The following is a 15036-nucleotide window of genomic DNA, read 5'->3' as shown; positions in this document are numbered from 1 at the left end:
ATTTTAAATCTTTTAAGATACATTACCCTGAGTGTACTGCAGTATCTTCTCTAGCAGGACTGGGTACTTTGTGATGCGCTGCGTAACCAACAGGATAAATTCTGGCACTTCTCTTCGTCTGACCAGAGAGTTATTACTCTGTTGCTGTCCGGAGAGAAGGAATGTGAGTGTAAAACATCTTCAGCTAAACAAAGGCATTTTGAAGGTGGGAGGGAAACTTACTCTGACAAAGCTTTGAAACTTTTTGTTCTGCTGCTGGAGCTCTTTGAAGACATTGACTGCCTCCATGTGGTGACTGCAAAACTCTCCATACACCTGCTTCATCGTCTCAGCATTCTCATCGGAGAACTGAAGGAGATGATGATGATGACTACTAACATCGATCTCTGATTATCACTGACTGCCAGCCTGCCTACCACCAACCTGCTGAAGCAGTACGTCTCCAATTCGATGGATGAGGTAATTTCGGGAATTGTCGGTTTGTGTTGCGGCCTGCCGGCGTTCCTGCAGCGCTCTGAACAGGTTTCTGTGGAAAAGCAGGAGAGGATCCAAGCAAGGGAAGATCCGGGCCACGCAGTCCGAGTCGAGCTGCAGCTCCTCCAGCATGCCTCTCCTGAACACCTCCGACATGACCGTGAGAGTTTGAATATGGTGCAGCTCCGTCTGCATCAGCTCTACACAGAGAGAGAGAACGCTGAGAGTCAAACGTCTAATGTTTTACACACACAGATGACTCATTTATGTGAGAAGTTTTCTCACAGTCTTGGCCAACTGTTAATACATAAGTTAACGTAACATTATGAAAGAGAATTAATAAAATTGTCAGGACAGGTTCAACAGAAGAGCCTTTCTTTGGATACCTAGGATAAGATGGTGTTCAGTAACTGGGGGGCTGGTTTTAGGCTCTTTTCAATGGAACATATTTACATAATAGTTTGGTCACAACTATTAAAAAATAGCTGTGTGAAACTGGGAAACTTTATCATGTGCTTTTGTATTTGTAGCATTTCTGTGGGAATGCTTTGGTCTTTTGAATGACCACATTTCTAGATTTCAATAGATATGTGACAAATAATACACACATGATAATATCCTGACACAAAATGGCAATTACAATCAAATCACAGACTAAAGGCGCATAGCCAACATAATGGAATTGTATTTTGTCCCTTTCAATTTAGTATTTAAGATATTTATAAGGCACCAATACATAATAAATGTCATCTTAAGCCACATTATAGGTCAAAAACAGGTCACATTCATAATTAAAATCCAATTCGGTCCAAATTAGTCAATTATAATTCATAATATAATTCACTATTATGAATTTAGAGAGAGAAAGTAGTCATTCTCTCTCTGAATGACTACTTTTATGTAGTCATTCAGTTACATAAAAGCAAATAGATTTTTATTATTTAGAGTAATGACAGTTGGTAAAAAGTGTGAAGAAGCGCAGTCACTAACATCGCAGCAATTATTGACTATATCCAGGAGACATAATAAGACATATGAGAACGTATGAGGAAGAAAAAGGAAGACGCCAAGCTGAGGACAGTAAAAGCTCCATCAATGGCTCTGAAAGTGGCAGATGGAGCTCAAAGTGTTTTCTAGGTCACAGAAAAAACAGAACATATAGAGTTCCTAGCAGTAACAGTTTTGCCAATTACTCTGTCCAGGAAAGAGACACAGCTCCAAGCAGAAGTACTGATATGAGAGAAAAGAAATCAAAGAGAACACACAACACTAATGGCAGCAATAAGTCCAAAAATGGCTCCAACCAGGAAACAAAAACAGTGAAACACAGAAGTTCTTAGCCAAGAATGCTGTCGACAAAACAGAACGTTGCAAAGAAACCAGGAGTCATTTTAAATGTGTCTTTTTGTAAACTTTGAAAGCCTCCTTGTTTGTGCAGTACAGCTGCACAGCTACGTCCTGCAAGGAACAACCAAAGACAGAAAGAACTCACCATAAATAACATCTTGTCGTTTGATTGTGCGTCTGTCGTGTTGTCTACAAAAGTCTGGACAGACGGCGAGACTCCACGACTCCGCCTCGAGCCCCAGCAGGTCAGCTGACAGGTCACTCAGCAGAGGAGCATCAACAGTATCTGCATATACAGCATCAAGACAAAGAGTCACTTTTTAATTGATGTTTGTCCAAATTCCTGCTGCTCTCTGCCACTCACCCTTTGTGCTGATAGGTAGGTCGGTGAAATGGGGAGTTGTTGTGACAGGTATTCCTTCTTCAGGCGGAGAGCTGTTAGTGCAAGCTGTCATGCTGCTTTCACTGTCCACCCCTGCTGCCTCACTCCAGCCTCTACAGGGAAACAATGCAAAATAAATAAAGAAATCAGGGCTGGCTCGACGTCCTTGTTGAAAACAACAGTAACTTCAACGATAGCTTCAGCCACATGAGCGTGATGTTGACTGATCAATATTTACAGCTATCATTCAGAGTTTATAGATTCAGACATTTCCTAAAAAGCTTGTTTGCACCACTTACTATTCATAGTGCAGTCTAAAATCATCCCACAGCCACAAGTGTCTAAAAGTCCTTCATAACAATAATAACAACACTGGCAATAGTAATAATGAATATTAAAATAATTGCATAAGTAAATGAGTACATTGGCATATAATTTGCTGCTGCCCTACCTGCTGTCTATAGAGATTGATTGGCTTTTGGAGAAAGAAGCGACTGTTTCCCTTTTCTCTTTGGTCATTGTTGGAGCTGAAGATGACGGGGAAGAGCAGGCAGAGGAAGAAAAAAGAGAAGCTGGAGAACTCTCCTTAACAAAACCTGAAAGATAAACAGGAACATGAACCAGACTGAGCGAGGAGTTGGAGTTGGCAAGTTATTTGTATCTGGATTTCAGATTAAAAGTGTTTTTAAACTGTTGATGTTTTAGTAACACCGTTTCTGTGGTTTAAAGTATTTTAAATGACATGCCAAGTAATGACTAGAGTTTTGTCTGCTCCATTGCCTCTGCCACAAGAATTTGCTAAGAACTGCCAGCCAGCTGGCTGAAAGTAAGTCCCCACCTACATTTAGGTGCTTACAAGAAAGACAAAATTGGCTGCTCATTCTCATTGTTGCTGATCTATTCACGTAATGTCCTTTTCATCAGATTAGCCACCATCGTTGGCATCAACACAAAAATGTCTCTTTTGTTTAACTCAATTGAATCAAAATTTAAGTCCAGCTCCTTTTTAGTCACATCTTGTCGCTGGGTCCATCTTCTTTGTGCTTTACCTTTTTACCCTTGTTCACACCTTCTGTAAATACAGTATATTTTTTAAACCTCCCAACTCCCTTTGCAATTTCTACCAGTGGAATTTAAAAGTAACAGAAGTCCTTGTTGGCACAAAATGCAGAGTAATGAAACATGGGAGCCTTCTAGCTAAAATTGACAACACACCAGTTCTTCCGTCCCCTCAGGTTAAAGAACTAACTGTTATTCTCGACTGAACTCGGGTTCTTTCAGGCCCGCATTATCAAGATAATCTCCTCAACATATTTCTTTCTGGTTAACTTTAATAGCCTTCTCTCATCTGTTACTCCAAGCAAAACTGTGTTATCACTTGATCTACAGATCATGTTTCTCGTCACTGTGTGGTTATCATGAGGGCCAGAGCTTCCAGACACTTTGCCCTCTGGAATTCCCTCCTTCTGCAACTCCACCAGTAAAAGAGACTGACCTTATAAAAAAATGATCTGAGCAGAAGCAGACACAGTGTAGAGTTAAATCACACAAGCCCTCTTGTGCTGCTTTAGGATGATTGAATCATAGTCGTGTTGATAGTTCCTCAGATTACTCAAAGATTTCTGATAGTGACCCATAAATAGTCTAATATTTTGTGGGATCGTTCCAGTAGAAGCATCTGGTTTTTACTATTGTCCTCCAGAGCTGACGACAGGAAGTTAGCTCTTTTTCCATTTTCATTCTCATGTTAAAACAAAGCTGTTCAAATCACTCTGATGATCATTTGTCTTCTTTATTGTAAAATTATGTACAGTATTTTCCAACTTTTAACTTTTCTCTTGTTTTAGGTTGTTATACTTCTGAAAAATTATCTAAAAGGTGGACATAAACAAAATATGTTGCACAGTAAGTGCTTGAAAATGTAAACTAAAGTTAGTCGTTGGGCTTTAATGTTTTAACTTGAATTTATTCACCACATTGAAAATAGCAAAAAAAAACTGTTATTGATTGCATTATTATCAATCAATAACAGGCTTGCATCATCTTGCAAGCCTGTGGCTTGCATGATGATGTTAAATATGAAAGATGACGTTAAATATGTTTATTTTAAATCTATGCTGCACTACTCAGGGTTACCATACCAGCCTAGTTTCAAAGACTTATGAAATACTATATATCCTTTCAAAAGCCTTCCTTAAATTTTTGGAGAACTGCAGTAGATGACATTAAAAATGTCTTAGATTTTATTTTCTTAACCGATAATTTTATATGAATTACTTCAGATCATGAGCAACCTTAATTTCCCAATAGTGCAAGAAAAAGGTGAACGCAAAAACACACATAAAGACAAGCCAGGCTTCACCCCCAGCTGAGGTGGATTTAAGTTTAACTGGGCAGACTGGGGGAAGGAGGGCAGAGGTTTACTGAACTGTGAGATGAGGGAGGACAGGTGAAAACTAAATAAATACAAACTAAAGAAGGACTTTTGATCCTGAGTTACTTGGGTGGGGGCGGGGATACTCACTCTGTGGGAGAGACATAGTCTTGCTTTTTATTAGCACTAGATTCCTCTCCTGCTGCTTCTGGGGAACAAAGATAATTATATTAACACGAGCAGCCGTAAAGTATTTTGTTCATAAAATGCACATGCAGTCAATATTTACATAAGAACAAGGTGACTGTAAGAAAAACACAACACTTCTATTTTTTTTAAGTGTGTTACCTCTATGTTTGTGCAGTTCATGGGGTTAAAAGGTCATTTGTGTTTGCTGAGGCTCAATAGTGTTTAATGTGACAAGTTCCCAACTCTGTTGTGAGAAACCTATTGTGTGTATGTTGGCCTGCAAAAAAAGTGCAAGTGAAAAAACACATAATCTAACAACTATTGCTTTTTGTGTGTCGAAAAGTTACTGAAAAACATATTGTATTAATTTTTAAAAAAATCAGTTGGTCTATCTTTTTAAAACCTGATACAACATACATGTTTTATTTTCCAAGTTCATGCAAAAGGCACACAATCCTGCTTTACAGTACAGGAGTATCTCAAAGGGAAATACTGTACCTATTCAGAGGAAGAAAAATGTGTTATTCATACTAATTTTATGAATAATCGAATGTTAAAACACAATCTGAGTAGTAAAACTATATAAATGTTTACTTTTGATATGTGCAATGAGCAGCCATGTTTAGGGAAAAGGCAAACATGGAGTCTGTTGATAACATTTCCACTGGACTGAGGTGAAACATTTTATTCCTAAACAAGAACTTAATCCTTCTGTAATTACGGTGTGGTGGAACAACATGTGTGCTTACAATCACTGTTGTGACAACACATTTTCTGAAGATTCAATTCAAAGATGAAAGTGTTGAACATTTTCTTTTAAACTGGCTGTTATTTCTCACTCTTCAACCACTGGCCCAGCAAAACAGGCCTAAACCAAGATAGCATCACGATGTTACACCAGGGATGTTTTCTTTTCTCCACTTGGTCTCATCTTTCCACTTTTGTTCAGCTACACACTTCCAGCCTGTTCCCATCATTATAGCAAAATGTAGAAAGCCAGAATTATTGTTTATAAAGAACAGTGACCAGTTGTTCACTGTTTATCTGATGGTGAACTCATAAAGAATGAAAAAAAAATAAAGATCTAAACACCAAAAAGCTCTGGTACCCTAAAAAAGTTGATTTTCCTGCCTCGTCATGTAAAAAGTAACTATTTTGAGTTCAGATAAGCTTCTTTTGCTGTAATTACTGCTTTTGATTCAGTAAATCTAAACTCAGATAGTTTAGATTTATGTAGAAATTTTCCAAAATGCAGTCTACTCATAACTTCCAAGCTTATGTGAGTCTTTACTTTTTAGTTTTTGTTATCAATTTGATTATAACAAGGCATTATACGGTTTTTTTTCTGGTCAGCCTCGATTTCTGTTTTGCTCTATGGATCCTCTTGTTTGTTTGTTTTTTCATTCTAAGGACTCCAACACATAAGGGAAACTATTATGCAGGTTGTTTCATAGAAGTAATCATTTTAAGGTGAAAATAATCATAAGGAATTATTAACTCATCTCCTTCAATGCATCAAAACACATAACACTAACAAAGTACAGGCTGCTGGCCGAGGTCTTTATACTCAAAGAATTTTGCGAGTTTATCATATTTTAGGATATGATGTAAAAAAGATATTTAGTACTGGGTAATCAATTCTGATACATTATAATTAAAAAAAAATCGTTATTTGTTAAACTTGACATCAAAATGAATAATGAGTGATTACCTTTCCACAGGCTGCCACAGATTCCCGACAGGTTTTATGGACATTCAGAGAGCAGTCTACAGATTAAGGCAGAGGAAATCCAATTTAATCTCTTAAATTGACTGACAGCAAACTGAAGTATCACATATTTGGATTCTGTTTCCAGTGATTCTTCAGTCATGAAACATACTTAGAATCACCATGGAAAACATCATGGCAGCGCGTGCAGAGTAATTTAAACAATCTTCAAACACTTCAACCACTGCAGGACATTATCCAACACCAGTTCTGACATTAAATACTCACTGGCGCACTGCAACGACTCTTTCCCAGAAACAGGCTTATCACAGGCCACACAGAGAGAAGGAGCAGGCGGAGACACGGGGACGAACTGGTGCCCATTAGACGCTCCCAGCTTCTCTTTTCCCTCCTTCGTCTCTTTCCCTTTTACCTGAAACAAAAGAGGTCATAAATACTTGGATTTTACTCCTTTGGCTGACGTGTACTGTACTTAAAGCCACATTTTTATGTAAACCACCAAAGATGTAGCACGTAGCAGCCCTCAGTTTGGTGCAAGACACCTGCTGCAGTGAGGCTAGCTGAGATAAAGAGGCACATGAGTGGGCTTTTCTGTTTACTTTGCTAAGGTCTACGGGGACAGCTGATGTTAGAGTGCTTTATCCTCGGGGGGCATTAGAGGGATTTCTCTCTGTATGTGTGTGATGGGGCCATATTTATTTTCTTCCCAGACTTTGCAAGGAAGTCCGAGAGCGTGTGTTTGTTTTTATTGCTGTCCCAGTGTATTGTGTGAGGAAAACATGCCTTCAAGCTCATACAAACATGTGTTCACGGGATTACAGCAGAACGTGTTTTTAGTTCTTCAGGCTTTTTTGGAGAAAAAGAAGCAAGGGCTGGAAGAGGGAGGGAGGTGCTACATGTTATGTAAGGGAATATTTTTCACTATGTCCTCTGCAAAGTCCTGAAGAGAGGAAACTTCTCCCTTTCCAAATAAAGGCACAACTTTCAGACAATGGGCCCCCCAGTGCAGGAATTCTGACCGGGCTTTTCTGAGGGCTGTTAAAAGTTTTAGTGCACTTCTTCCAGAGGCCTTTCAGCTCTGACTTTTTAATTAGAAAGGTCAACTGCAGGGATTTTTCAGTCACATTTTAAACACATGCCAGCAAAATCTCACCCAGTAGGAATTTTATTTTCCCTTTGGAGCAAAGTCCCTCAGCGCCGACTCACCTTGGTTTTGCTTCGGGTACTGGACATCCTGCTCTTTAGGAAGCTGAAGGTCCGGCTCACTTTGTACTTCTCCGACTCAACCTTAGATGGGATTATGTATTTATCCCACTCTTCATCCTCAATCCTGTATGATATATTCAAAGGGAACTCACTCTCACATGGTTTCAGAATTACCTCAGCACTAAAACCTAACATGCATCTCTTTTGCTATGAAACGAGCAATTATTTTAGTACTTAAACAGACTGGAAAAGGTTGACTAATCAGGAAAAATGGTGTCATGCTGAAATGAAAGAATGTCCAGACAGTCTTCCAGGACCCCTGGTCTACAGATTATTACTCTTAATAACATGCTTGGCATGCTTGGAAGTCACTATGGACTCTAGTGGTTGCTATTTATAGATCCACCTTGGCAAACTCCAGTTATTAATTTATCAGCTAATTTACAGCAACTAATATTGGTTACCACAGGCCTCCTAGGTTAAAAGAAACAATGACAGCGAGATATGAAGGAAACATGCAATGAAAAGCTACCTTCCCTTATTTATTAGACCAAACTACTGCGCATTCCTGCATAGCCAAGTACAAATACAAATGCAAAAAATGAAAAAAAAAAAAAAAAATTCTGTGTGTTTAAAAGATGGGCTGGAGATTGGTGCTACAGCAGGGACAGAATGAGATACACCACACGTGCATGTCTGTGAGCCCATTTTTTTAAGGAGACATACTCTTTGAGGAACTCTGTGAGCGTGAGATGTTGGAGTGATGTTGTGCTCTCCTCCTCTGCTGACTGGGCCCGCTTACGGAAACCCAGAATCCTGTGTGGATATAAAACACCTCAGAAAGGCTTCATATCTTCTCAGGTAGGAAACTGAAAATGGAAAATTAATCTTGTTGGTGGTATCTGGGATTAAGGTTTAAGGAAACTGCGTCACCGACATTTGTTACTAAAGGGTATAAATGGGAGCTTTAGTGGAACCAAATTACAACCAGAAAAGCACTAAGAGGACATACAGTCATTATAAAAAGTGAATGTACACAGCAGTTCAAGGGTTTTTTTCAGATCAGGCCACATAGAAACAATCTGATCTTTGCTGGTTGTTAAGACTAATCGAGTGTGCAAAGACGCACAACTGATTCCAGAGTTTCATTATTAACTGAATAAACTTTTATTGGAATATCTGTATTTTTAAAAAATAAGGTACATCCCATGATTAGGCAGCATGTAGAACCACATTCAGTAGCAGTAATTGTTTTCTATATGACTACATGCTTTTATCTTGTTGTATAGGAAGTTTGGCACATTATTCTTTACAGAACCTCTTTGTGCTTTGAGCGGTACAGCACCAAATCTGCCTTCTTCCACGTTAAACACATCTCAAAACGTTGTCTTTCTCCATCTGATCTTGTAGCTGAAACTCTTATTCCTACTTTCATAAACTCCAATCTGGATAAATGCAACTGTGCCTTCTTTGAACCAGTCATTAAAGTTCTGGAAAGGCTCCGACATGTCTAAAATCAGGGATTTTCCAGTTCATTCCAACACTTCTCCCCCACTATCAGTCAGTTTCATGTAAGTTGCAACATTTATGTTCTTGGCCAGGCTTCACCTACTGGACAGATCTTACCACTAATTCTGGAATACTGTGAATACTCCATGAAATAAAACGGTGTCGTGACTGAAAAACATGCCCAGTCCGGCATCCCTCTGTAACCATGCTTGATATGAGGTGTTTTTGATGATATCCTGTGTTTGGTTTTTGCCAAACATGATTCTGTTGGCTTTGGCTGAACATCTCTACTTTGGCATATATTTCTGGCAGTCTTGTGATTCATGTTATTTTCAGACAATTATGGTCACACTGATGATTATCAGTTAATAAGTAATGGAAATGTGGTTTTTTTTTCTTCTTCAAATTAAGCTCTTCTATTTTGTCTTTGTCTTCGTTTAACTAACAATCACTGCAGAATGTGTTTTTTTTTGTATTTGTACACTTAAGGTTCAGCTTTTTATAAATGTGTAACCAAATCATTTTTACTATGCCCTGATATGTAACGCTGTAAAATTAAGAGGGTGTGTTTTCTTTTCACCACTATTGTATCTCTTGTTCATATTAAAGATCAATCGTTTCTGAAAGACATTAAAAGTTAATTAGTATATCCATTTAAGTGTCTGTGTGTCCAATGTCATTTTTAAATTGTTTAATACGAGTTTTCTTCATAACATTAAAACATCACAATATTTCACATCACAATATTTCTTATTGAAGTGACTGTTATCTCAAGCCCTAGCCAGTCGCTGTGGCTTTGCCTGATCTTTGAAGTTTATTTTAAAGTAACATTAAAATTTTGTCCTCAGTACAGTACAGTTTTATGTATCCTTATATCCCTACAAATATAGTGCCCTGATGTTTCCTATGTAAAAGCAGTAAATGTTTTTTAGCCAATGATGAAGTCAGTAAGATGAAGATGAACAATGACATATGAATGAAATGTGTTACATGAATGGAAAGAATTTAAAGCAAATGTTACTTCAGAACAGCTGTTTAAATCACCACCCAGCATAAACACTACAGTATGCACACACAATAAATTCAGTACCACTGATGTGGTCCTGATGTTTCCTGATGTTTCTGAAGTTTGACATCCAAGAAGGACCAGGGTTTTGCTGTTTACTCTGGGTTATTTTGAGGTTGCAATCAGAGAATACTCTCAGACCCAGCCTGGCTACAGGAAGCATGTCATATCCTGCACACTAAGACCCTGGGTAGTTCAAAACCAGAGAGATGCAAACACACAACCTCCCACACATGTGTACACATGCGGGCTCCATCTAAGCCAATCTCTATCGGCTGTTCACTGCTGATGACTAAAAAGAGGGACGTAGGTCTGAGTGAGAGCACACGCAGTTCAGCAGGCCTGATGGTCAGGAAGCGATGTGCTGGTTTACCTCTTTTCTCTCGTCGTTTCGGTCAGGCTGAAGGCTCTCTGTTCTGTAGCGAAGAAACAAAGAAGTTACAAATATAAGTCAATGCATTTGAAGATACAATGCAGTGAAAAAACGTGTTTTTCCCCCATCAGATTTATTCTGTTTTTCTTTGTTAAAAAAAAATTATGCTTTTCCCCCCTAATGAACAAAATCACTGTTTGAAAACCGATTCTTTAAAAATGTAAGTAGAGCTATCTTTTAAGTGTGACCAATATAAAAAACAGAAGAAATCTGTAAGCGGGCAAATATTTTTTTCATAGCACTTTACTAGATGCCACAGAATCACAGAAAGATCAGCTGACAGAATTGGAAACCCCCACCAGGTCCCATTATTATTTAGCTAGAGGCAAAAACAGGGATCGCATAAAGAAGCCTGGATCCAGCAAACCCCAACAGAGCAAGAACAAACACAACCTTTTCCGTGAAAAACCAGATGACAGTGAAGATGGAAAAATAAAAAGCCAAGAGGAAAACAAAACGTGACCAAAGGGAAACATAACAGAAGCCTCAGACCAGAAACAATTCCTCCATCCATCAGATGATCAACGGGAGCTGAGTGTTATTCCAAATCTCCATTCTTCTGCTCGTCAGCCATTATAGGTTCTTTTTTGTTATAAATTAGTTTTTGGAAAACTATTATTTTGTTATCCATGGAGGAAAAATAATGAAGATTGGGAAAAGGTCTGCTTTTGATTACTGGACATCTGAAAATATGTTCTTTCAGTGAGACAGTGGTCTCGTGCTCACCACCAAGAATTAAATCCCACCACAAAGACAGAACTGCACAATTAGGGCAACAATGGGAAACTACTGCAAAGTTTATGATACAACCAAAACAGGCTTTTTTTATCTGCCTTTCTGATTTCTTTATAGAAAGGCTTAAAAATATAAATATCTCAAATATACCTTGTAATTGAGCAGCTCCCCACATGAAATGAGTCAAGAAATAGTAAAAAGCCTTTACCAACAAACCAAGTTGATGTCTAAGTTGCAACCTGCACTCATACTTACTAACTTGGTTGAGACGTGATAAGGATTTAGAGAGAGATAAAGCCTGAAGTAGCGAACGACCGCCGCTGCTCAAAGTGCCATCTACATGGAATAAAGCAAGAACTTAAAGCTGAAAACGTTTAAAATTGTAAATCACAAACTACAATTGTCTCATCATTAGTAGTGCTACAGTAGTGCGCCTTGGTATAGCGCTGCTACAGCAGCATAATATACAACTGTATGTTATGGTGCAGCATAATATACAACTGTATGTTATGGTGCAGCATAATATACAACTGTATGTTATGGTGCAGCATAATATACAACTGTATATTATGGTGCTTGAACTGGCCACATTTTTCAGTTCAGCTGGCTTGTAAACACAAAGGAGGGGGATCGCAGGATAAAGATGCCAAAGTTCACACACCTTCTTCCAGATCATTGATAGCCGAGTCCCGGTTCAGCAGAGGCCGCGACGGCCTCGCCTTAGGGGAGGAGTAGGAGTAGGAGCGCAGACGAACCTCAGCATCTTCTGAATTCTGGGTAAGAAAACGTGTGATGAAAATGTTACAAGGGAGGAGTTCACAAGTTCAGTCAGTGAGCAAGGAAATTTGGAGAACAGCACAATCGCGTAAGGCAAACAGACCCATCTCTGACCTTTAGTCCTCATTATTGAGCTACTGACAATCTGACCTTATCGACTGATGGCTGTCAAGGTAGGTTGTGTCTGTTGGAAAACTTGTAATGGAGGATGTTTTTTTGTGGAATGACTGAACAGGGTTCAAATTTGAATTTAGTTTTGAAAAGGGTATAATCCATTTGATGGAGAATATTACAAAAATATAAAGTAACACTGAATCCAAGATGTTAGCCACTGAAGGTTTTCTTTTTCTAATTGCCCAGTTCCAATTTTCATCTGCTTCTAATGGACTGAGATTTACCTTGTTGGACTTCTTTGCAGTTTCGGAGTGTGAGCAATTAAAATCAGGTGAAGTGTCAAAAGAGTCCCTTTCTTCTCCAGAGCTGGACTGCAGGACGGACCTCTGTTTCGAAGATGAGCAAGGGTAGGAGTGGCCCAAAACATCCTCTTCTTCACTGTCACACTCCAGACTGGGGCTATTTACCCACAAAGAGATGCAAAACAAACAGCACACATGGCGGGGTTACGACCCTGAATGCTAAAATACTTTTCAAAGGCTAATTTGTTCAACATCATCCAAAGAACATACAGGTCAATTTACAAATGTAGTTGAAGTCCTGGATTTGCAATCTTATTTGACTGACTTGTTGTGGCTGTGTGAGTCTGGGGTCTTCCCTATTTTATGAACTCAACATAGTCTTGATCTTAGTTAAGAAAGGAGTGCCTCAAGGCTGTTTACTCAGACCATCACCTTTTATTCTTATGTAATCCAGTGTCAATAAATTATTTGTCATCAGGTTAGCCACATAAACAAGTTAACTCTTGTCTAGCAGAAAATCTCAGTTTTTCTGCCAATGCACTCAAACTTAACCACGGTAAAACCCAGTTTTTTGGCAGTGAGTTGGAGATGTGCTTCTAAACATAGATTGTTTGTCTAAAATCCTGAAATCCACTAAGACCAGATGTGAAAGCACGTAAATACTCCATCCAACCTGGAACTTGTGGCTGAAATGATCAATTATGATTTTGTAATCTTCAATCAACATTGTTTAATGTGTTATTTTCCTGTCAGAATCTCTAAGCAACACCAAAGATAACTACTTAACATAAAAAACATTGGCAAATATCATCAAGATGATTTCTGCAGAAGAATAAGAATAGAGTGGCAACCCACACAAAATAAAACGGAGCTAAATGAAATTTTTATGATGATTCTGATGACGGCATTTGACAAAATGTAATGTTCACAATTGTATGATGTTTTTATGATGTAAAAACATCATAAAAACATGATGTTGCACATTTAAGCAACAGCTGTGTTGTTGCTTAAATGTGCTACACAAATAAACATGAATTGTACAACAATATATTTTCCACATTTTTATTTTATTACATTATACCCATTTATCATGTTACAAGAAAAACACTTCCATGTTCTTACAATACTAAATTTCCAATGAACCAATGTGATCATTCATTGTACAAACATGAAAAGTGAATTGTCAGAAGAATACATTATTCATGTTGTAGCATAATATAGTTCTATTTTTATTTTGTTTCAATGGGTACCAGCTCTGTATATCTATAAGATTTCCTCTATTCGCAAAAAACTCCCATACTTTAGCTCAGGGGTCCCCAAACTACGGCCTGCGGGCAGTGGCGCAACTGCACATTATTCAGGTGGATGCGAAAACATAAATCGCCCCCCGAGGGAAGGAACGTCAGGGTGAAGGAGCGACGCTCCCCCCCCGAGGCGACGATACGTGAAGTGTAAAAATCGCTACATTTACCTTATTATGTGCGAGAGGTGAAGGAGCGTGAGGCGCGCTAAAGTGTATGGGAAAACATAATCGGCGCGTTGCCCCCTCCAGATGGGGTTTTGGCGCCCCCTCTGGTGCTGCGCCCCTATGCGTTGCATACGCTGCATACCCACTTTTTGCGCCTCTGCCCGCGGGCCGGATCCAGCCTGCCTCCACATTTGGTCCGGCCACTTGAACAATACCAGAGATCATTCAGATTTTTTTTCATTTATTGTATTTTCCGGTTTATATGTGGATTTTTCTTCAACCACCAGGGGGCTCTTTAGCAGGAAGTGTGTCCTGTAAACTGTGGGGCCCATTGCTGCCATCTGTTAGACTTTTAGGGAACTGCTTGACTTTTATGTTATTTAATCAGTACGGTTGTTTGCTAGTGGTAGAGCAGATGAACACACGTGTCTGTTATGAACGCCGCATTCCAGGTTGAATTCTTCGAAGCAATGCCTGTAAGTAGCAGCTTATACTTCAAAACGAGCCTTTATGTTAACATATGAGAAATTAATATGTTACAGTTACATTCCCCCAATAGAATATATACTAGTCAGTCCCAGTGACCGTTTCACTCATGGGTTTTGCCCATGTGCTTTCTGGGTAAAACTCAATCAAGAAACGCAGCCCCCCTCCAGCCCCATGTCAACAATTTCCGGCCCCCCACCAGAGAAGGGAAAAGTTATTTGGCCCTCACAGGAAAAAGTTTGGGGACCACTGAATTAGCTGATCAACTTAAGGGTGTTGCATATTATAGATCCTGTTTAAGGCCTTTGTTGGATTTTTATCTTTTTCTTGAAATTGAACATGATTTTCAGATGCTGTTCTATAGTTGGATATTTTTTTCTTAGGTCTGACACTTTGCTGCACAACTTGACCACTTGTCATGTTTTCAAGCATGCATTGGACAGCA

The 15036-nt window shown here is 38.9% G+C and overlaps 1 protein-coding gene across 7 annotated transcripts in view; it reads right to left on the bottom strand.

Moving 5' to 3' along the window:
* Positions 1-15036, bottom strand: part of LOC103145879 (rho guanine nucleotide exchange factor 28-like) — a 43908-nt gene that overhangs the window by 7916 nt on the left and 20956 nt on the right. For 3 of the 7 annotated variants that reach the window (XM_016677142.1, XM_016677143.1, XM_016677148.1), the window contains 15 exons: positions 12620-12794; positions 12106-12217; positions 11700-11780; positions 10650-10692; positions 8428-8517; positions 7702-7825; positions 6763-6907; positions 6478-6533; positions 4728-4785; positions 2655-2799; positions 2186-2316; positions 1967-2107; positions 424-674; positions 223-348; positions 27-144 (listed from right to left, as the gene is read on the bottom strand). In XM_016677142.1, coding sequence (XP_016532628.1) covers positions 27-144; positions 223-348; positions 424-674; positions 1967-2107; positions 2186-2316; positions 2655-2799; positions 4728-4785; positions 6478-6533; positions 6763-6907; positions 7702-7825; positions 8428-8517; positions 10650-10692; positions 11700-11780; positions 12106-12217; positions 12620-12794 — 1796 coding nt within the window. The remainder of the gene's footprint in view (positions 1-26; positions 145-222; positions 349-423; positions 675-1966; positions 2108-2185; positions 2317-2654; positions 2800-4727; positions 4786-6477; positions 6534-6762; positions 6908-7701; positions 7826-8427; positions 8518-10649; positions 10693-11699; positions 11781-12105; positions 12218-12619; positions 12795-15036) is intronic. The other 4 variants (XM_016677147.1, XM_016677149.1, XM_016677146.1 and 1 more) reach the window with 3 other exon arrangements.

The sequence above is a fragment of the Poecilia formosa genome, unplaced genomic scaffold (genome assembly GCF_000485575.1).
Source record: "Poecilia formosa unplaced genomic scaffold, Poecilia_formosa-5.1.2 Scaffold148, whole genome shotgun sequence".
Lineage (NCBI taxonomy): Eukaryota > Metazoa > Chordata > Actinopteri > Cyprinodontiformes > Poeciliidae > Poecilia > Poecilia formosa.
The sequence above is the reverse complement of the archived record's forward strand: the minus strand, read 5'-3'. Positions and strand labels throughout refer to the sequence as shown.